General features: G+C 41.9%; 1 protein-coding gene across 5 annotated transcripts in view; it reads left to right on the forward strand.

Annotated features, from left to right (window-relative positions):
- Nucleotides 1–24,049, forward strand: part of LOC127656718 (arf-GAP with SH3 domain, ANK repeat and PH domain-containing protein 1-like) — a 66,280-nt gene that overhangs the window by 8,246 nt on the left and 33,985 nt on the right. For all 5 annotated transcript variants that reach the window (XM_052145191.1, XM_052145189.1, XM_052145190.1 and 2 more), the window contains exons 2-6: nt 2,414–2,486; nt 16,942–17,087; nt 21,717–21,791; nt 23,450–23,499; nt 23,722–23,845. In XM_052145191.1, the coding sequence (XP_052001151.1) occupies nt 2,414–2,486; nt 16,942–17,087; nt 21,717–21,791; nt 23,450–23,499; nt 23,722–23,845 (468 nt within the window). The remainder of the gene's footprint in view (nt 1–2,413; nt 2,487–16,941; nt 17,088–21,716; nt 21,792–23,449; nt 23,500–23,721; nt 23,846–24,049) is intronic.

The raw sequence follows: 24,049 nt of genomic DNA on the forward strand, positions 1-24,049 counted from the left end.
GTCAACATGTGCTACACAGACAGACACCATCTTTAGCTGTTGCACACCATCTCCGTGTTTACATCCGCTTTTCCCGCTGTACACATTGGATGTGCTCCACTTGCAAATGCCAACTGGGAAGAAGTATGTCAGACCGCCTGGGAGTTGTGGACACCTGGGCTGCAGGATTCAGGTTAATCAGACCCAGTACACAAAGATCGATCCACTGCTTTTCAGAATCGGCCAAATAAAAATTTAAAACAATTAATCGAAATATGTATTGTTTTACCCAGCCCTAAACAAAATTATGTAATGTAAAAATAAATGCAACCCAGGCTACATTTATGCAGGCTGCTTTTTTTTTTTTTTAACTATGTTGAGTTGCCACTTGATGTCCAATGTAAAATCTGGATTCTGAAGCAAAACCAGTTGAGAAACACTGTTTTAGGGTGTTTGATATTTAGAATTTGTGTCTATGTGTCTTATCACTTTGCTTCCACTGTTCTATGCAGTCTTTTCCCATCAGATTCTGATAATTGTAGTATTCTTGACCAACAGTCTCGCCTAGGGCACTAAAACTAACTAAAATGTGTGCCTTCCTGTTGGCTGGAACTAGGTCCATGGCAAGGGCCCTTTGATGAAGTGTTTTGTCCTCAATCTGTTTGTATTTCATCAACGTTGTTGAAAGAGTGCTTGATAAGAGTTTGAAAACAACCTCAAGGTTAAAGTGGTGGAGATTTTTTGCCCTCACAGCTGGATAACTGGAAAAACAGAACTTATTTACCAGGAAACCAGGAAAAATACAACACAAGGAAGTAAATAGGCCTATAGCAGGTTGTCATGTTTCTTTGGAAGAACATGCATGTACAAATGTCTATGAGTCTTTAGAAATGTCTATACACACAAACAGCATATTCAGATCATGTCTGTCCTTCAACAAAGTATTACCCTGTCTGGAGTTTGGACTGTGAGACTCGCTAGTAGAGATTTTCAAATGCATTGCAGAATCCCAGGAGTCCATGTGTCCTGGATGTTGCCCAAATAGTCATAGACCGCAACAGAGAAGAACAAAACAAAAATGTGTTTTTGTCTTGACACTGATTTATTGTGTTGAATAGACTACATTTCTGGAAGTGTAAAGACTCTAGAAGTCAGTATGTTGAAAGGTAACAAATTCAAGGTAGTTTAAAACGATTCAGTTTTTATCATTTGAATTTTATAAAGTTTTACATTTACTCTCATTTAACTCTTAGAGCAGGTAATCGCTTACTAAAATGACCGACTTGAACTGACTGATGAGAACCTAATGGACCAAAATAGGGATGTGCAAAACTACCAGTTTTCTTAATCGACTAGTTGTTCGATTGTTTGTACGACTAGTAGGTGTTCAGGATAATGGAGAATTAGGCTTCATTATGGTCTCGAGACGCTAAGCACGAACAAATATTCAGCAAATAAATAAGCTAAATAACTATAACATCATGTTTCACAAAACGCTCAAAGTAAGAAAAGAAATAAGAAAGGTTCCAATATGGGCGATCCTGGTTGCACATTTAAAAGCGAAGATTTGCAAATATATTGTGGGTACACATTTAATTCATGACATAAAGCAGTTTAAACCTTTTTTTTTACTGCAACTATTTAATTAAGCAGTGACTAAATCAGCAAAATACTTTATTTTCTCCTCAGCACCTCCCAAATATGGGAAAATTACTGCAAACAATTTACCGTCCGACAGTGATCGTCTTGAAATATAGTGTTGATTCGTCACTTTAATGGCTGTAACAGCAGCACATTAAAAGACTAAACCTGAAGCAGAGGGTGCTGACTGTTATTCACTGTTAAGCACAGCAAGATTTCATCACACAAAAATATTCTCCAAGATGCCGTGTCTCTTAATTTGAGTAACTACAACTACTAAAAAATATTAATGATAGTAGTCGAACTCACTAATTGACTAGTCCACTGTTGGATGACTAGTCGATTATTCGACCACCCTGACACATTCCTAGATCAAAACAGTTTATTATTAGCCATCCTCCTCCATAAACCTGTGATATGGCTTGTAAACTCAGACAGGATTGATTCCCACGGAGGTGTGTGTCTCCTACACTGATTTTTTAAACCGTGTCTGTTGTGAGTCATTAGTAGGTTTCGTTGTCTTTCGCAAGGCTGGGTTACTTGATTCACCTGTGCCTCACAGATTACCTATATGGTATCGTCACGGCTGCATGACGTGATGGAAAGTCTGCTTGACAACTATTCTGATGTGTTTCCTGTAGAAACAGTTGAGTGTTGTTCATGATATTGATTAATTGTAAATGTGGCTTCATCTTCAAGACATTTTAATAATAAAATGCTCTGTGCAGCTCATAGAAATAGTGATGAATGTCTGTAATGATGTCTTTCTCATCTTTCTGTTCACCTGCACCAGACTTTGGAACAAGACCAAATGTCCCTACATAGGATGAAGAAAATTGTGAAGGCCATCCACAACACTGGACTCAGTGAGTGCCATTTTATTACCATCTGATTCTTTGTTTTCCATGTTTATGATGCGTATGATATGAAACCAGACAAAACAATTAAAAATATAGCTAAATTAATGTGGTTCAAGCATTTGAAGGACCTTTTCATGCATATGCAACAGATATGAACCCTCTGGGTCTGAGGGTATTTTGGGCCCTGGAGAAGTTTTGACATGCCTTGACATTTGTGCTTCTTTTTAGTTGCTTAAAAAACATATTAATGGCTAAAGTCTGATAACACTGTATTCAGCACAAACTGGGCTACAATAATATGTGAGCAACATGTGTGTACAGGTTTGTATTTTTGCGAAACATAACGTTTATGCGTGTTTTTTGAAAAAACTAAAATTTTAAGTCACTGAAATAAGGTCATATAACACATTTTACACATTTGTCCACAAGACCTTTGAGAACTGGATCTTGTAGCCTAGAGTTTTTGCTACAAAAGGATGTGAAAACCATCCTGATCACTCATTCATACAAAACAATATAATAATTGAACTTTTGTAAGACAATTTTAGTGTTGAAAGGTAATATGCGAGGAGGCGTGAACTATCTTGAATATTAAGGTAATTTACACCTAAAGAGACAAAAGATGCCTTCCCTGGGCCTATCAATGAAGGATAGAGAATGAATGTGAGGAGACGTAATGATCCAAATCAAGTTTTAAGTTAAAAGAAGTAATCTGACTATATATTTTCTTTAAATAAAGACTTTACTTAATTTTAGACCTACACTACTGTTAAAATAAGTCTCTTCTGCTCACCAAGACTGGATTTATTTGATCCAATAACAACATTGATATTATGAACTCTTTTTACAATTTAAAAGAACAGTTTTCTATTTAAATATATTGTAAAATACCATTTGTGATCAAAGCTGAATTTTCAGCATCATTACTGCAGTCTTCAGTGTCACATGATCCTTCAGAAATCATTATAATATGCTGATTTTCTAATGTGGGCATATTTAAAGTGCATTTTACTCATTTGACCCTAACACATATTTACAAGCACAAGCTTTGTTTTTGATAATGAGGCATTTTAAACACTAGATAAAATATAATCTAAACATTCATATTATTTTTATATCATATTACATATCATATTTATATCATACACCATACAATTTAAATTCCTGCTTTAGCCGAAACAGCATTTAAATGTAACTAAAACTTGCCTATTAGGACATATTTCAAATGTCAATACTCTGAATCCTGTCTGGCAAGTCTGGAAACAGTCCCACTAGTAAAATATGTACATGTTTATATAAAGTAGCATGTCAGCTAATGAAAACGAAATAGTCCAAAATTGTATCCTCGGCTGGATCAAGTCTCTCTTTAAAATATGAGGAAAATGTTAACTCTTCCTTAATATCCTGGAGCTTTCTCGCCTTTGTATTGTTGCAAACGAGCAGAAAAATAAATGAAATGTGTTTACATCAAACCTCACTGTCGGGGGCGTGCACCAATGGCATTGATCGTCTCACCATATTAGCGTATGAATGGCGCGCTCTGCTGATGGGTGGGATCACATTACAGATAATTAGATATCCAAGTAAAAACTGTACATCACTTTGTTTCAAACAGATTGCATTGCAATTTGAAACATATTTGTTTTAAATTTGAATTTTTTATTTAAAAGTAGAAATTTTAAGCTTTCTTTAGACATGTTTTATGTTTGTGCAATAAGTATTCGCGGAGTTTCAGTTAATTTTTGTGACGTGTTTCTGAAATATGCTCGTGAACACAGAGACTGCTGAAAGCTCACCCTTTTTATTTTCTTTATTTTACAAAAGCACAAGATTTTGTTGTTATTGTGAGTGTACACAAATAAAAGTAGACCCTTTATAGTCTCTAATGATGTCTTACACTTATCTGTATACCCAAAAATGACGGAGTATTTTAAGTTGTTTCTGCTGTAATGACGAAAATATCCAGCAGGACGCACCGGCGCCCAGAGGGTTAAGTATTCGTTAGACAGTCTTTTAGCACCTAAAACAATGATAATGTGCTTTCATTTTCAAAACCATCAGGTTAGGTTGCACATAAATATGGCATTTTTTACATTACACACTGTAATGTAAAAAAAACAACAACAAAAAAAAAACAATTATCCTCATTCCTCAGAACATAAGTGTCTAAAATTGTGTGAAAATATTTTATACCTTTCAAGAGTTATAACCAATGAAGTAAAAGTTGCCATGCCCACTTGTACTTTTTTGCATACTGTTGCGACGATGAATCAAAAGTTCAAACTTTCTTAGATAATTATTGATATTGGGACTTCAGAGAGTCTCCCAAAATTTGGGAAAGTCTAGAGGGCAGAGCAAAAATGTGAGTCCGTGCATACCATTCCCCAAAAGTTCAAGTCTCTAGTCCTTATGGTTTGGTCTGCATAATTAGTTTTAGGGCAGAAGAATAATAAAAATACTAATAAGCCTAACAATTACAATAGAGTTTCAACACTAAACGCCCTAAAAAGGTACATTAGCAGAAATATTTATTCTGGGAGATTGTGGTAATATGAGGTGGGTTTCTGGAAGTCTTTAGAACTTCTGGTGCTCTAGATCTGTATAGACCTCGAGACTCCTTAGATTGGACCTTTGATTCATTACAGTAGATGCTGATCTTCGCATGGCCATAATGCAGCACAACTGTCCATATTTTCCAATTTTTATGGTTATATGAACAAAATATTAAATTGCACGCAAATAAATGGGTGAATGTAAATATTTCTTAAGTTGCAAGTAAATTACAGTGAGGTCTCTCTTTCTCTCTCTTTGACTCTCTCGCCCTCTGTCATACTGTACATGAAAGATGACAGAAAGTGGGGCCCAGACTTGCAATGACATCAGAGCAACTGAGCTCTCAAATAAGAAGCAGATCATGTGTGTGTTTGCTTTCCTGTTTTTGACAGTCATAGTGTGAAAAAGAGTGTTCTCAACCAAAGCTGATGGTGCTATTGACCAAAACACAGAAATGCACAGTTCACAGTTACAGTGCCTTAATCTGTTCATCTTGCATGACATGCATACTTGGCCACTGGTTTGACCTCTTTAATCAATTTGCTGTAAGTTGTGGTCTCACTCTGGCCAATACACTGAAACGTATTGCATAATCAAATTTGTACTCTCTTACCACATATAAACCAGTGCCTTTACAATACACTGAAACATCAGATGGGATATCTCCGTGTTTAGATCTGTTCTTTCTCTCTTAAATGAGTGGACCGCAAACATGGCCAGTATGCAATTTATGATGTTTTGTTTTGCTTTTGAAAGTAATGACTGGAAGGATCATGGGTTCTGGGAAATGTGTCTGCTTCTCATTTCCGAGGGCACTTGCCCTGTTTCTCAATTCTGTGAGTCACAGTTCAGTAAAACGCAAAGGAGACCCCACATGTTTTATCATCTTTCCCCACCATCCCGCCCCTCTCTCTCTCCCTCTCTCTCGTTTAACCAAAATCAGATGCTTCATTCCGGTAACACTACTAGTGAGGGGCCTCAATTTCCTGCCCCTAAGTGAGGGAGTTTTGTTCAGGAGTGAGCCCTTACCTGAACTTGAATAAATAACTACACTCTCTGATTCATCACTTTCCTCATCCTCATTTTTGAGGTTTGAGTATTTCTGTAACGGCTCATCTCCTGGGATATTCATGGACAATGGTCTATAAAGTTTACTCAGAATGTTGCCAAAAACCGAAAACATCCAGTGAGTGGCAGTTCTGTGGACAAAAACACCTTGTTGATGAGAGAGGTTGACAGAGAATGGCCAGACAGCTTTGAGCTGTCAGAAAGGCTACGGTAACTCCGTTAACCACTCTGTAGTGAGCAGAATAGCATCTGAGAATGCACAACATGTCGAACCTTGAGGCGGATGGGCTACAATAGCAGAAGACCACATCAGGCACTTTATTAGGACCATAGCATTCCTAATAAAGTGCTTCGTGAGTTTAAGTGCTTTTATCTTATAAGTGTCACATTTCTGCCTTTTTGAAACCCTTCAAAAATTCTTGGGCCAATACAATTCTTTCATTGTAAGTGCCTCACTTTAACATTGATTTTTGCTTATTTAAAGAAAATGAGAGATGCGTGGAAACTATTTTTTGTGGTTTAACATTATGCCACAAATGCTAACTGAGCTTAACTTATATTGAACCCAGAATATTCCTTTAAGTCCAGGGACAGGATCTGCTTCAAGACTCATTTGGGTTTCACCTACCATCTCTGGAACAGATCAGGGTTTCAAACATGTCATAAAATTATTGAATATTGAATTAACAATACAAATTAAAAGTGTCTGAAAGTGCTCACAGATGCCTGTAGAAGCGATAAATACTGTTTCCAGATCAGGAAAGGCAGGTATTCCGAGTGTTTTCCCACTGCGAATAAAGAGAAGCATTATTCGAGCCAGACTGACTCACTGGACAGACACATGATTGAAGTCCACAGAAGAGGAAGTGGCTGCTAGACGTTCGATTTACCAACTCTATAAAAAAATCCATCTAATTTTAAAAATGTTCTTAATATGATGCAAAATTCTGGCATGCGTGTGATCCTCTTTGTTGTGTTTCTCTTCTCCACTTTTGAAGATTTAACCCCAAGCTAACACCATACCCTGCAAGTCCATTAATTAAGAAAGTGATTTTTCATTCCCAGGCTGTTTTTAACTGGTTTCTTGATGTAGAAATCAATATTCTGATTTATCCCAATTATATTTTTGGGGGACTTTTTTATCCAGAGATACAGCGATGGTATTGAGGACATTGTATAGTTTTTGGGGAGAAAGAGGGGTGATGAGATCGGAACATGGGATGATTTGAATTTAAATCTCCGACATGAGCAAGAAAGCTAGTTTCTAAAGCTAGTGATTATACACACCCGTTCCCTTATTAGGCTAATTAAGCCTCGGAGAGGGACCGGGTGTGTATAATCACGACCCGGTCCCACCCTCCACCCTGTCACAATATCCTTTGTTGTTCTTGGAACACATTTCTCAGTTATTTTTGATAATCTAAGAATCTGGAATGTTTTGAATTTGGTAGTTTATTTATTTTACTTAAACTTGAAGTAAATGTAACTTAACTTTTTTTTAAATCAACTAAATTACCTTAATTTCATGGAATATTCCGGGTTCAATACAAGTTAAGCTCAATCAACAGCATGTGTGGCATAATGTTGATGATTACCACAAAAAATCTTTTCAACTCATTCCTCATTCCAAAAATCTAGGTTACAGTGAGGCACTTATAATGGAAGTGAATGGGGCATTTTTGGAGGGTTTTAAGGCAGATATATGAAGCTTATTATTTTATAAAAGTACTTTAATTATTCTTTTAAAACTCATGTATTATTTCAGCTGTAAAGTTATTTAAATCGTTATCTTTAAAGTCATTTTAGGGTTTGTTGACATTACATCTTCATGGCAGCGTAGTGGCATGTAAAATTGTCTATTGACCTTTTTCAGTGACTTCACTTTTTCCGTGGAGCCGCCATATTTGTGACCATCAGCGTGAGGAAACAGTTGCGGTGAATGGAGAAACTATATATAGAAAAACTGTACTTCCCCTTCTGTCGCTCTCTTACGTTGTGTCAGAGAACGACACTAGGGGTCTCTCTTGAGCGCCGATATTCACCTCTGTACTATGAAAAAAGGCCAATGAGAGTTGGCAGCCAGTATTTGCATGTCCCGCCCCCGGACATACGGGTATTTAAGCGGCGCAAATACGGGAGTTCATTCAGAAAATTTCTTCGGAGCCGATGGTCGTGTTTGCAGTTTGCTGCGTGACTACACACCGAGTTCCTGCTATCCTCTGCTGCATGCTGTTGGATTCTACGGCGACAACAGCGGCTTTCTCCTGGTTGCACGGCTGTGCACTTCCTGCCCCTGAGCGCATCGACAGTTGCAGATAGAAAGATCTCTCACGAGTCTTTCATTCATAAAAGAGTGATTTTATTTAAAAGAGTAATTTCCTCTAAAAGAGCAAAACACAGCGGCGTGAACGTCCTTTTAAGGACGCGTCTTTTAAAGATGCCCTTCCGCCCCTGTGTTGTTCCTGGATCGCGGTAGAGTACTCTCCGCTTCCGACGGCCACAGGCGTTGTCTCGTGTGTCTGGGCAGTGATCACACCGAGGCTGCGTTTGTGGATGGTTCATGCTCTCACTGCGAGAACATGACCATGACAGCGTTAGCGATCGCGGCTTGCTTACAGTCGTAAGCAAGCCACTCCAGCCGCCCCGTGTCGCTCCTTCTTCCCACGGGATTGAGGACGATGCGGCTGGCGATGGAGGCGATTTGGGGATGGCAGCGGGTGCAGCTCCGCCGGTACGCCCCTCGGACCACCAGCGCCCGGCACGCTCGTTGACTCCCGTCTTCGCTCGAGGTGGCGGCGACTCGCCTCACAGCCAGTCTGCCTACACTCAGGCGATGGAAGCAGATGAGTTCGCCGCGACATCGGAGGGCGTGGGCTCTGACGCTGAGGGCTCCTCTGGGCTGCCGCCTCGGGCTTGCACGCCCAGCAGGAGGCCGGCAGCGCAGATGTCCGATATGCTTTCCGGGCAGCCAATAGCGTGGGCCTGGATTGGAACCCTCCATCCTCCCCGCAGCCATCACGGCTAGATGATTGGTTTTTGAGTGGAGCGCGCTCACAGCCTCGCCCCCAGTACCTTTCTTCCGGAGGTGCATGATGAGCTGGCGTCTTCGTGGAGAGCACCCCTCTCCACTCGTCGTGCCACCTGCTCATCCGCCCTCGCCACCCTCGACGGCGGAGCGCGCCATGGGTACACGGAGATCCCCAGGTGGATAGAGCTGTTGCGATCCATCTATGCCCGGAAGCACTACCACCTGGCGGGGCCGCCCTGTACTCCCTTCCCGGTCCTGTAGAGCAACATCCTCGCTCACCGCGAAGGCCTACAGCGCTACCGGACGCGCCGCTTCCGCCCTGCATGCCATGGCTCTCCTGCAGGTCCACCAAGCCAAGGCACTCCGCAACATGCACGGGGTGGCCCTGATCCCGACACGCTGCAGGAACTGCGCTCAGCGACCGACCTCGCCCTGAGAGCGACGAAGGTCACAGCGCGGGCACTTCGGGCAGGCGATGGCCACTCTGGTGGTCCAGGAACGTCAGCAGTGGCTGGACTTGGTCGAGATGCGTGAAGCCGACAAGACTCGCTTCCTCAACGCCCCTGTCTCCCAGTTCGGCCTCTTTGGCGACACCGTGGAGGACTTTGCCCAGCAGTTCTCCCTGGTGAAGAAGCAGACGGAGGCCATTTCTCACATCATGCCGCGCCGCAAGCCTGCCGCCACGGCCCAGGCCCCATCTGCTCGCCGAGGGCATCCTCCTGCGGCCAGAAGATCTTCTTCTCCGCCCCAACCTGGGCCCAGCTCTCAGCCCCTGCGTCGAGCAAACCGCAGGAAGCGTACGCCCCCTGCCTCACGGACCCCGTCGAGGACCCGGAAGGCTCCCAAACGTCCCTGAGACAGCGGACCCAGAGGACGAGAAGTTAGCTCCGGAGATGGTGAGACCGCTCCGTCCCCCGGTGGAGGGCCGGGAGGAGAATCCTGTGTTTTTTCATTTGCCGCACCCCTGGCGGGGCTGCGGTACCCAAATTCTCAATAAAAGAGCTATTTCCTTTACCTCTGGGTCACATGGCCCGCAAATGCCGTTCTCACGGCACTTTTGTTTCAGGCCTCAACAGTCCGGCGCCCAGGATGCGGTGCTCCGCCCTGCTCCACGACTGTTCCCGGCCGGCCGGTTCAGAGCGAGCCCAGAGGACGCCGACATCAGACCTCCTCCTCTGTCACGAACCCGCCCCTGCGGGCGGCGGAACAAGGTAAGTGCTTTGAGCTTATTCTCAGCACCAGAGCCTCGGGACGCCACAGAGCCTCCCGACGCCGCGTTACCTGTTCCGCACCGCTGCGAAGCCCCGCCGAGTACGTCCAAAATACTTGTCCCCTTGGTGCCCCTAGCACAGAGCGCAGAGGCATGGCTTTCTCTGCCCAGCTCGTCACGCTGGCTGCACCGGACCATTCGACTCGGTTACGCAATTCAGTTTGCCAGGTCTCCGCCCCCCTTCCTCGGCGTTCGTTCCTCCGCAGTGCACGGCGAACATGCCCTCTCCCTGCGCGAGGAAATCGCCTCCCTTCTAATCAAGGACGCGATAGAGCCTGTCCCTCCAACCGAAACGAAGAAGGGTTTCTACAGCCCTTACTCGTTGTACCCAAGAAAGCGGTGGCATACGACCGATCTTGGACCTGCGAGTTTTCAATCGGACCCTGTCCAAACTCCCGTTCAAAATGCTCACCCAGAAACAAATTCTATCTGGCGTTCGGCATCTAGATTGGTTTGCAGCGGTAGACCTGAAGGACGCGTACTTTCACGTCTCAATTCGCCCTCGACACCGACCCTTTCTACGGTTCGCATTCGACGGCCAGGCATATCAGTACAAGATCCTCCCCTTCGGCCTGTCTCTGTCCCCTCGCATCTTCACGAATGTCGCAGAGGCAGCTCTTGCCCCGCTACGAGGACGACGAGCATGGCGCCACGGCATGCACGGCGTGGAAATTACCACTGCCTGCCTCCAAACCTTCAAACCCTGGATAGACCTCTGCTTTCTTCGGGCAGGGGTACCCTTGCAGCAGGTGTCCCGTCGCGTTCTGGTTACAACCGACGCCTCCAAATTGGATTGGGGGCGCCGTGTGCAACGGGCGCGCAGCCGCAGGCCGGTGGAACCAAGGCCCGCTGCGCTGGCACATCAACTGCCTAGAGCTGCTGGCCGTTCGTCTTGCCCTGAAGAAATTTCTTCCGATGATTCGTGGCAAACATGTCCTGGTCAGGACAGACACCACTGGAGTCGCTGCGCGCCACTCACATCCCCGGCAAACTCAATGTGATAGCGGACGCGCTGTCAAGACAAACCTTGCCTGGCGGAGAGTGGAGGCTCCACCCCCAATCGGTCCAGCTGATTTGGGACGGGTTCGGCAAGGCCCAGGTAGACCTGTTTGCCTCCCAGGAAACCTCCCACTGTCCGCTCTGGTATGCCCTCACAGAGGCTCCCCTGGGCACAGATGCTCTGGCACACAGCTGGCCCGTGGGGCTGCGCAAGTACGCTTTTCCCCCAGTGAGCCTTCTTGCACAGGTGCTATGCAAGGTCAGGGAGGACAAGGAGCAAGTCACTCTGGTGGCCCCCTACTGGCCCAACCGGACGTGGTTTTCGGATCTCACGCTCCTTATGACAGCCCCTCCCTGGCGAATTCCCCTGAGGAAGGACCTTCTTTCTCAGGGACGGGGCACGCTCTGGCACCCGCGCCCAGACCTCTGGAAACTCCACGTCTGGTCCCTGGACGGGACGCGGAGGGTCTAGCCGGCCTACCTTTAGCCGTCATAGACACTATTAACCAAGCCAGAGCCCCTTCGACCAGGCATCTTTACGCCCTGAAGTGGCGTCTGTTCGCGAACTGGTGTTCTTCCCGAGCCGAAGACCCGCAGAAGTGCGCAGTTAGGTCAGTGCTCGTGTTTCTTCAGGAGAGGCTGGAGAGGAGGCTGTCCCCTCCACCCTCAAGGTGTATGTTGCTGCTATCGCGGCCCACCATGACACGGTAGACGGCAAGTCTCTTGGCAAGCACGACTTAATCGTCAGGTTCCTAAAAGCTGCCCGGAGGATGATTCCCTCCGGCCTAACCTATTTTCCTCCTGGGATCTCTCGGTCGTCCTGATGGGACTCGGAGAACCCCTTCGAGCCGCTTGACTCAGTTGGACTCAGGGCCCTCTCTCTCAAGACGGCCCTGCTGATCGCGTTCGCCTCCATCAAGAGGGTCGGGGACCTGCATGCGTTCTCTGTTAGCGACGCCTGCCTGGAGTTCGGTCCGGCAGACACTTTCGTGATCCTAAGACCGCTGACCGGGCTACGTGCCCAAGGTTCCTACCACACCCTTCAGGGATCAAGTGGTGAACCTGCAAGCGCTGCCCGGGAGGAGGCAGACCCAGCCCTCTCACTGCTGTGTCCGGTGCGTGCCTTACGTATTTACCTGGACCGCACACAGAGCACCAGGCGCTCTGAGCAGCTCTTCGTCTGCTTTGGGGGACAGCAGAAAGGGAACGCTGTCTCCAAGCAGAGACTCACCCACTGGGTTGTCGATGCCATTTCCCTGGCTTATCACACCCAGGCTGTGCCCCCCCCTTTGCGGGTCCGAGCCCACTCCACCAGGAGTGTGGCGTCCTCATGGGCACTGGCTAGGGGCACTGCCCTAGCAGACATTTGTAGAGCTGCGGGCTGGGCAACACCTAACACTTTTGCGAGATTCTACAATCTCCGAGTTGAGTCAGTTTAGTCCGTGTTCTCTCAGGTACCGAGCCCGTAGAACTCGGTGACACGCCGACGATCTGACCGGGTGGATCGCTTGCACCCAGCGCCCTTCCCCTAACCAGGGAAACAGTGCGCCTTCTTTCCAGGAGATCCCAGGCTTGGGACACTGGTTGGCTCCTCCCCTAGCCCTTGTGGGTCGCAGTTCTCGTGGAGGGACTCGCCGACCCAAACCACTGCGGGTACTGCTAGCTACCCTGTACTGGTATAGGGGCCCCACAGGTAAGGCCTCCTGCTCGGACTCCCCTGTGTGTAAAACCACGGTTCTGTCCCCTCACGTGAGTTGACGCCGTGTTTCCCTTAGGCAGTCACAGCTGCCCCAGGTGCCGTGCTGTATGCTCCCCCCTCTTTGAGGCTGGTGCTACCACCGCACTACTGTTCCACATAAGGCCTAGGTATAGGCCATGCGATGTATGTGCCACTCAAATTTGCCTCCCCTCCGGGTAGGTGTGGCCTCCGCAGGGTCTTCCCCGCCCTACCAAGGGCTAAGACCCCCTTCCCTCAATGCGTGTAAGGGCCCCGGCCGTAGTTGCTCTATGCGAGAAACAGAGAGAAAGAGGCCCAGCCAGGCTGGCCCGTTCCCATGTTGGCGGCCGTCACCTTGTTCCCCCTCCGGGGTAACGATAAGGAGTCCTGATGGCTTAAATGGGGCATTGGGGAAGGATGCGTGCGGCTGATACAGTTGGTCGTTCTGCACGTAGGAATACCTGCTCGCTCCTGTATCAGCGGATCACGTACACGGCTCAGCGCATGGCGCTTTTAAGTGGACCCCTAGTGTCGTTCTCTGACACAACGTAAGAGAGCGACAGAAGGGGAACGTCCAGGTTACGTATGTAACCTCAGTTCCCCGATGGAGGAGCGAGGCGTTGTGTCCCCCTTGCCACGTCGCTGAGCCGAGCCCCTGTTGTGGCGGACCATTTCCGGCTCCTCAGAAAAATCCTGAATGAACTCCCGTATTTGCGCCGCTTAAATACCCGTATGTCCGGGGGCGGGACATGCAAATACTGGCTGCCAACTCTCATTGGCCTTTTTTCATAGTACAGAGGTGAATATCGGCGCTCAAGAGAGACCCCTAGTGTCGTTCTCTGACACAACGTCTCGTTCCCTCCATCGGGGAACTGAGGTTACATACGTAACCTAGACGTTTTGATCCATGCCAAGTCCCAGGAAAGGTGTATTCAGTTCTGAGGTCTGCACAAATATTGGCAAGTTTCACTTTCGCAGACATTTAAATATATTTGATCAATGATTTATCTTGTTATGGCAACAAGTCTGTTGTGTGACCAGTACATCACTGTGAACATCTCTCATTCAGATGTTACAAATGTTTGTGTTATTTTCTGCTCTTGTTTGGTCAAAATATTACAAAACTTCTGTGTTGGTCTGTATGAATGTAAGAGCTGCTTTTAACTAATGTAGAATACACAGAAATCAACCAAAGCATATTAGTGAATATGACTAATATGTTTACGTTGTGGTGTGATTAACGTCTGTGCTTCATAATCTTATGATGTGTTGTTTATTGACTTAACATTAATATATACACCTTAAACATATTCTATATATTCACATTATAATGCTTTTTCATTCATTACAGCATGTTACAATTATCATATACCTTTATGCAATCTGATTCTTATGAATATCATCATCCTATGTGAATTTCCAGTTTAATTGTATCAGAACAGATTATGTTATAAATATAATTGACACGTGTACAGATAACTGACATGTCTAAATAAATGAGCAATAGGCCCACAAGTGTTTTTATCCCTGCTCTCACCCTTCATTGCTGCTTGACTTTGGCGAAATGAAGTCGTGTCACTTAAAAGATAAAACTTTATTGAAAGAAAAATTACATTTTGGATCTGGTAATTAAACAGCAGTGTCACCTTTTTAAGATGTATAAATAGAATCAAAACTTTTGCCTCTTTTTGTGCATTTCTCAGCGCAGTACAATGAACAAACGTGGAATTTTGTTCACAAACATGGCGGCACGGTCATAATGTAACGTCACATGAAACAGGTCAATAACTTTACGCAGAAAAGATTATTAAAATAAATTAGTAAGCTATTTTATCGAACCAAAAACATGTTAACACACACATTATTTATGTCTTGTGGCTATACTTTTTTGAATTGAATATTTTACTGTTTACGGATTGTCCCCATTCACTTCCTTTGTAAGTGCCTCACTGGAACTTAGAAAGAGGGGCAAGTCAGAATACATTTTTGTGGTATTCAACATTATGCCACAAATGCTGTCGATTGAGCTTAACTTGTATTGAACCCGGAATATTCCTTTAACACCATATCTTTATATACGTATACTTCTTATATTCTGACTGTACATGAATATTGCACCTTACCGAGGTGAGACTGTGCTTAATGATTAAAGTTATCTGTAGATGTACAGAGGCAATATAATAGTGATGTCTCACACATGTGAAACCAGGCTTCAATAGTGCAGTGAAGATGTGTGTTTCAGATGAGAAGCATATTTAGCGCTTAAGAAGCGCCAAATATGAGATGAATATCATTGAATTTGCCCAGTTCATTTGAATGCTGTTCTTGGAAAAGCAAAAGGATGTTCATCAACCAACATGTTAATCACATTAGAATCAGAATCAGAAAGAGCTTTTTTGCCAAGTATGCTATTTGTCTTGGTGACAGAAGCTTCAGTGCAAACAATTGAACAACAAGACTAAAGACATAAAAATAGAATAAAAATAAATAGTGAATCGAAAATATAAGTGTATATATTAATTTATATATATATAAATTAATATGGTGGCAAAACATTTGTCTTACGATGGTTATTTATATTTTTAGCTTTAGTGTGTCAATATGAAATATACATTTTAGACTCCCAAACATTTCTTTTTCAAATAAAATAGAATACAATAGAAGAACGCCGGTCGCGCAGCAGATGGCATGGCCCTCACAGATGCCCCCACTGAACATGGGGTCAGTCTGGGATTACGTGAAGAGACAGAAGTAATTGAGACAGCCGAAATAGTTTGAAGAACTGTGGCAAATTCTCCAAGAAACTTGGAACATCTTACCTGCCAAGAAAAACTGTATCCAGGTGTAAGTAGGAGAATTGGTTCTGTTTTGAAGGCAAAAGTGGTTACACCAAATATTGATTTAGCTTTTTTTAAGTTTACTGGACTTTGTATGATGTTAATTGATAAATAAAAACTATTGATGGCACTATTTTTGAAGACATCCTCACTTTGCAAAATGTTTCCCAAGTGCCTAAAACTTTTGCATATTACTGAATATATATATATATATATATATATATATATATAGAAAAGATGGCACCATGCCATCTGTTGCAGGGCTTCCTGTTCTTCTATTGTAATCTTTTCTATTTGCAAAAGTAATGTTTGGGAGTCTAACGTTTACATTTCCTATTGACACCAAAGCTGAAAATATAAATAACCATCTTAAGACAAATGTTTTGGGAAACATCTTATGTGACTTTTGCACAGTAGTGTGTGTGTGTGTGTGTGTGTGTGTGTGCAATATTAATCTATTGTATAGTATGCTAATTCCAGGTATATTCCCTTGGAAATCTCAGCATGTGTTCCTACAGATCATCATTTGTGAAGATGGTTTGCCTGTACTGCTTTGATTCTGATCTGAATGTACCTTATTTTAAAACCATGGAGCTGAGAACTCTTTGATCTGTAGTGCAGTCTGAGCCTGTGGTGTTTTTGGTGTATTTGCCAGGAGCTCACTGTGCTTCAGCTGCTATCATTTTCACTCCTCAGTATCTCAAAATCCTGTTTTCCTTTATTTATTTTCTTATGTACTTAGGGGTTTTAAAGTCACACGATTTCAAAAGAGAGTTAACAGTGTGAACATTAAGCATACATTTGTGTTAATATAAATTTGTGTTAAGTCATAATGCATATTGTAATAGATTTTTATTTATTTTGTGTCCTTATTTTTTATCTGCAGAATTTGGTAAAAGCTTTTGAAATGTTAATATATGTTTTCTATGGATTGTTTGCTCTGTGGCTAAATTGTCTGGATGTTGATTTGTCTGATGTTGTGTTCTCAGATCACGTGGAGAATAAAGAGCAGTACATTGAGGTTCTGGAGAACCTGGGGAACAGTCACCTGACACAGGACAACAATGAGATCTCCACAGGCTTCCTGAACCTGGCCGTCTTCACAAGAGAGATCACTGCACTCTTCAAAAACCTGGTAAGCAGGATGCTATCCTGAGCTAAAGCTACAAACTTTGAAGAAGCCAGTTAGTCTGCTGATACTTTGAGATTATCGGCAACAGCCTATAACACCCGCTTCACCTGTTAACAAAACTATAGTTCCCGCTTGTGTCACTTCCAAAATCTACTGATGGCCCTATCAATGGATAATGTTGTTTTTGTTTTCATATATTTTGTGTGAATATTTAATAAAATAACAAAAGTGTGTTTTTTTTATTTTAGCTCAGCCATTTTTTTTTTTCAGACATCTCATTTTCTAACAATAAATTCTATATCTGTATCACTTAATCCATCCTGGTCTCTGCAGGATCTGCAATTTAGGAAGCATTTCACAGCCAAAGTGTTTTTGTGTTCCTCTTTGCTGTTTTTTTTTAATAGTTTTTAGATGCAAATGCACTAGATGGATGTCGTTGACCATTGCGCTGCTTCTCGCTGCATTTTTTATTAAATTAGACACCGTGTCAAGTTAAAAGAACTTAAGCTTTTAATAGTGCATCTTGAGACACCTGCATTCTGTTCCATTCGTTGGGCTGCATCTAGTTGTTAATGCTAGAACGCATTTGGTCTGAACAGTCCCTTTACACAAGTGCAGTGTAAAGCTCTGTGAAGCGTACATGTTAATTACTTGTATAATTCAAGGCCAGCATGATGATTTTACCACCTTCTGTCGAGATATAACTAAACAAGCACTTCTCTGGCTTTCAGTATTTTACAGAAAGCACCTTTGGGTGTGTGTCTGTGTGGCTCATCGTCTAGATAAATTTATGAATAAGAAGCAGATTTCCAGCTGTACAAATTACACAGGGGACTGGGAGGGGTAGTGTTTGTGTGTGTGTGTGTGTATTTGTGTGTGTGTGTGTGTGTGTGTGTCTGGATGTCTGTAGGGGGTTCAACAGCTGCAGGCAAGGGCCCCTCAAACCATGGCTCCCGGAACCCTCCCACTAATAGTTTCCATGGTGATGGTAATTTATTCCAGACCTGAGAGCATGAGTGGACTGGGCCTAACCATGGATCTGTCACTCAAACGATCACCAGGGACAGGAACCTCGGCGTACAAAATACATCAGGAACTCAGCTAAGAAAATAAACTCTGTTTGATTTAGCACCCTTGTGTGAAGACCAGAGCTTTCACTCTGCACCAGGACCATTTTTTATATTTTAGAAGATTTATATGTATAATGTCCATTTCGCTTGCTTAAACAGCATAAGGTTATAAATACATATCCAGTATGACATTAAATTACATCAAATATGAACTGGGGTGAGTGTATGTCTTAGTGTAAATATGTGTTTGCTTGGGTTTGAATGTCTTTTAGAGATCGACCTAAATTAGTTTTTCAACACAATATGATGCCATTATCTTAGAGTGGTCAATGGCCTATATTGTGTTGTCCAAATAATTGAAGTGAATCTTCAGTTCATGCAAATGAACCAGTTAAAAGAAACAGTTTACTTATATTTAAAGCTGGGAACTTTAATTCATTTTAGTGAGTCATTTTGTTCAGACAAAATCAAATTTCCAAATCTGTTATTTGGTCAAGCATACAGTGGTTGATTATCTAAAAATAGCTAAATATTGACTGATTTATCAGTTTGGTAGATATATTGGTCTATTACTTATCTTTTTCTACATGTTTGAATCTGTGTTTGTGTTTGTGGGTGTCTGCATGTATATCTATCCTTCCTTGCTGTTGTAAGGTGAATCTGATAAAGCACCAGACAGGAAACTAGCGTTTATCAGAGTTTAGGTGTTTTAAATTGTGGAATCACTGAGCACAAACAGCATGACAATACTCATATGTTGTATTCCTTTACAGTATGTTCACACTTTATTATTTAAACCACTCCTATTTACAATTTGTCTGTACTACTGTTGTTTTAACCTTGCTACAGTAATCCATCAATGTTCTGAATTGTTTGCTTTGGAAATTCTTTATTCTCCAATCATTGATCTTTTCTCTGAAAGTGCCTACACATCCTATACACATTGAATATGTATAGGAACTAGAGGTCGACCGATATGGGTTTTTTCAGGCTGATGCCGATCTTTTGAAATCCGGGTCGGCCGATGGCCGATTAATGCTGCAGATTTATTTTGGCCGATATGTGCTTGTTTTTAACCTCTTATTTGAACCTTTTATTTGAAAGATAAAATGTTACACAAATAATTAAGATTATCAAAATTTCAAATACATTTATTGAACACTTGACCAATCTGCACTTGTACACTTAAATGAAAAATGTATAATGTAAAAACAGATTGTATAAATAATGTATAACAAATATATTAAATAAACAAAGCAGGTGTTACGAACTGCTCCGAGACACGAAGGTTGAGATCCAAATGCAGCTTTAATTAAGGGGCAATCCAGACACGTAATCCAATATTCAGAGCATCCAAGAGAAGCACAGGCATAACTAGGGGTGGTTATCGTTAAGGTTTTAATGGTATTACTACTCTTACCGATACTGCTTATCGATCCGGTACTTTAACGGTATTCTTAACAGTTCTTTTTGTTATATATATATATATATATATATATATATATATATATATATATATATATATATATATATATACAAAGATAAACAAAAGATAAACGTTATATAGGCACAGTGATTTAATTTCAGGAAGGTCTACTAACATTAATGTTCAGGTGTGGTCTAAAAAGAAATCTAATAAAGTAATCAATTGTAAAATAACACGGCATAGTTTATCATAGATAGATTAATGCTTATTAATGCAGAAGTTATTCATTCAAGAGCTGGAAGTGATTTTCTCTTTGCCTTTTGTTGTTTGATTCACAGTAATGGCGCAATCGTCAGCATGTTTATTAGACTGCTTCCCCTTTAAGACCGAGTTCAGATCTAATAGGCTCCTGATGCAGCATATTTTCTCCCAACTATTTCCATAACTACGTCCATTTAAGACATAAACTGTGTTTAAGTGAATCTCCAAGCCGGTTGTTTTGACATATTTTTGTGTATAGTTGATCATTTAGATGCGTACATGAAACCCAAAGTATCCTATAGTTTGCTTGTCTCATTGCGGTCTGTTTCGGAGCGCGCGCCGCCTTGGGAACGGTATCTCTTGCGCTCTTTTTATTATTAAACGCGTCCCGCAATTTAGCAACAGTAGCTAGACTGCATTTTACAACAATCACCGATCGTGCTGATTCTGACGTGAAGTTTGAGTTTTAGGGAGAAATGTCAGTGCACCGCTGTGAAGGGAAGGAAGTTGTGCTAGACAGAATGCGGCTTATGTATAAATATTCTTTTTATAATCTTTGGAAGGCGAAATCTAAAATAAAATCAGACTAATAATCACATATCTAAACCAGGCTATGTTTGAATGTTTAGTTCTGTCACTCATTATGCTGGGCTCGTGTTGGGCTCGCTGTGGCACCGCGTGAGAGATCTCTCTCTCTCTCTCTCTCTCTCTCTCTCTGACTGCGAATAGATAAATTGCATCACAGACAAATGGTTTCATATTATTATACATAGAAATGGCTGGCGAGATAAAATAACTTTCTCTTTATAGCAATAAAGAATGTATTTTCTTAATTTCTCCAGTACCGACAGCAGCACCGATAACGTCCGAGCTTACCAAAGCCAGTCCTTCAATAGCCTATAGTGCATTGGTATCTTTTTTATTACTTATTTCTCTGCATTGAGTGACAACCCTCTCAAATATAAGACACACAAACAGAACAAATAAAAGTCTCAGATTCACTGTCTGTAATTGCAAAATTCTTGCTTACTTATTGTGACATGATAGCAACCGTTCTGCTGTGATAATGCAAATTCAACTACGCTATCAATATCCAAAGTAGTTTGTCACGTTTTTTTCTTGAAGTTGGCAGTAACATATCAAAAGTTTTTAATTAAATATAAAGGAGTTATATGAATTTAATCCTTACCGTTTTCTCCAAGGAGCTCCTTCCTTAGGCACTGGATGAGGTCCGTTCACTCTGCTGGAAAATGACTCTAGGGGCAGCGTGTGTCGAACACGTGTTCCACAACAACACTAGGCTGCCCACAGATGCGCCTGCCTAATAATTGGCTTGATATACTTGGATATTGGCCGATGCCGATTATGTTAAAAAATTCAAAAAATCGACCGATTAATCGGTCGACCTCTAATAGGAATTCTTGGGAAATGTCACCCTTATTTTTAGATTCATCTTTCTGATTCATCTCTATTCCTGGATTGTTTTTTTTTTCTCACATTCTTTCCAAGGAAGATTTATATTCACTCAGCACTTTAATGTGCTTGGCAAAGAAGAAATCCCAAACAGAATTCTACATTTTGCATTGCTAAAATGCAGATTTATGATTTGTGTCCATTACCCCTCCAGAAAACTGGACTTGTAGGACACTTAGCCATAAAAAAGGGGTAAACCTGTATGTCTTGCCAGCTAAAATGTGAGCACTTGAAAAACGAGACAAAGTTTACATTAATGTGTGCACTATGTTCTGGTTGACTTTCAGTTTCAAGATGTCTTTGGTCTCTGTTCCATTATATCTGCTGGCATTTTTGTTTTTAAGTGTGTTTTCCTGAACTTATGCTGTTTCTGACTATGGCTCTCTCTTTCTCTCTTTGTAGGTGCAGAACTTGAATAATATCATCTCATTCCCTCTTGAAAATGTGTTGAAGTCAGAGTTGAGAGACAGCAGGCTGGTGAGTGAGACTGACACCTACCTCACATTACTACTGGATTACTACTTCATACTCATACTGTATTAAATGTTTTAAAACGTCACCAACCACGCCAATTTATCATAATTAAAATGAATTAAAGAGGCTGATAAAGACCAGGAAGTTTGATTCATGCGAAAACCATGCGTCATGTTGTTTTGCTCATTGGATGAGGTGTTGTGACTAACTTTGGCTTGTGGAAGCTGTTTTTGGGTTATTGTATTTTCTAATGTAAGAGACACAATAGTTTTGCCACACCTTTCTTTGAGTTTAACCTGTATGTTGAGTGGAGACTTACAACAGCTCTCTGAGATCTAGTTGCAACTTAGGTGAATGATACAAACCATTACTCTCATATTAATATTCATTAATATATTATTGCATGTATTTTTAGGTTTAGGCAAATTAAGCATTTACATGTGTGTGTTTATGATCCCATAAACACAGGGTGTTTGTGTGTGTTTCGTATCCATAGACACTGTGAAGTTAATGACAGACCTAAATATCAGCCAAGCCAATTAATCATTGTCCACTTGTCCAATAAAAAGAAGAGCTCATTCTGGCTACTGTCTGTTGCAATATATGCAAAGACTTATCTATTGATAAAGCAAATTTTTTGTTTTCAAATAATTGTATTTTTTATTTTGTGTAAATATTGAGTAAAATATTAATTAAATTTAAGTTCATAAATTTTTGGTTTAATTTAATTATATACAGTATATGATAGTGCTGTCAGTAGATTTTGAAAGTGCTGAAATTTTACTCTAAATACACTTCCTGTCAAAATGCATTATTTCCTTCTTAGGAAAGAACAAAATGATATGTAACAATATAATGATTTCTTAACATATTCCAAACAAAGACTTCCACAGTATAAAGATAGAAATGCACTAAAATAGCACCAATTCATGTAGCATTTAACGTTTCCCAAAGTCTAAGTGGGAGTTTGACTAATTGAAAGAAGTTGTCCCATAAAGGGTTGCGTATTCATTGCATTTGGCATTCAATTTCTTAAACTCTCATCCTCTACAATGTTAATCTGATGGTAGATTGTGGCTATCATATTGTCATATATTGTTACAGAAATTGTGAAGCCATGTTCATGATTTGCACCAGGCATCAGTGTTAAGAGCCACTTAGAACTCCATGTGAAAAGCATATGCAGCCAAAAACGTCTTATTCTGCTTTTTTAGCGTTAAGAGCTCCTTTCCTCATCGCTTTATCACTGACACTTGCTGAGTTCAGAATTGCATACTACATTACTAGTCTTACTATTTCGTCCATAAGCATATGTGGCAGAAGCCATTCCGAACTCGGCTACTAAATGACTGCTGTGTGTGTTTGTGGTGTGTGTGTCGGGGCGGACACATCGACAAATTACAAAGGTTCCAGCCTCCCAACAAGTGTTTATGCTGGTTTTTGCTGTATTAATGGGAAATGTGTTAATTGCGATTAATCAAAATTAACATGTAAATTTTTTTTTTTATTAATCGCATGCGTTATTGTGTTAATTTTGACAGCTCTAATGTATAGGCATTATATATTGGTCATCTACCAACCTGTTCACTAGATATCCTGTTGGGCATTACAAAGCCCACTATTCATAAAACACTGTCTTTCCCTCTCTTTCTCTCTCACAGGAGCTGAAAAAACAGATGGAGAAAAGCTGGAAGGATTATGATGCTAAAATGTGAGCTTTCTCAGATTTTTATGACTTTTGTGACTTTGTGTGACAGAAAGAGATCCTACTCCTGGATCACAATTTCCTATGACATTCAGTCCAAGACCAGCACTCGCCTTGTAGCTAAGATTTCAGTTTGGTGTTTGAAACACATTGCCACAAGCAAAACTACGTTTTTATAATGTCCTTTTCCCTTATTCATTAACATTCTTTTTTCTCTGTGTCTTTCAGAGGGAAGCTGGAGAAAGAGAGGAGAGAGAAACAGAAACAGCATGGGCTGATCCGGCTGGAAGGGACAGACACGGTGGAGGACATGGAAAGAGAGAGGAGGAACTTCCAGTTGCAGATGTGTGAGGTAGGGCTAAGTGTGTGTGTGTGTGTGTGTGTGTGTGTGTTTCAGCCAGGGTGGCTGGTTAACAGACAATAAAACATGTGCACAATTAACCTGATCAAGACCACATTGTATGAATGCCTTAGGGAAGGTAAGTACGGTTAGTACAGCTACGTGTGTGTGTGTGTGTGTGTGTGTGTGTGTGTGTGTGTGTGTGTGTGTGTGTCT

Source organism: Xyrauchen texanus, chromosome 16 (assembly GCF_025860055.1).
Source record: "Xyrauchen texanus isolate HMW12.3.18 chromosome 16, RBS_HiC_50CHRs, whole genome shotgun sequence".
Classification (NCBI taxonomy): Eukaryota; Metazoa; Chordata; class Actinopteri; order Cypriniformes; family Catostomidae; genus Xyrauchen; species Xyrauchen texanus.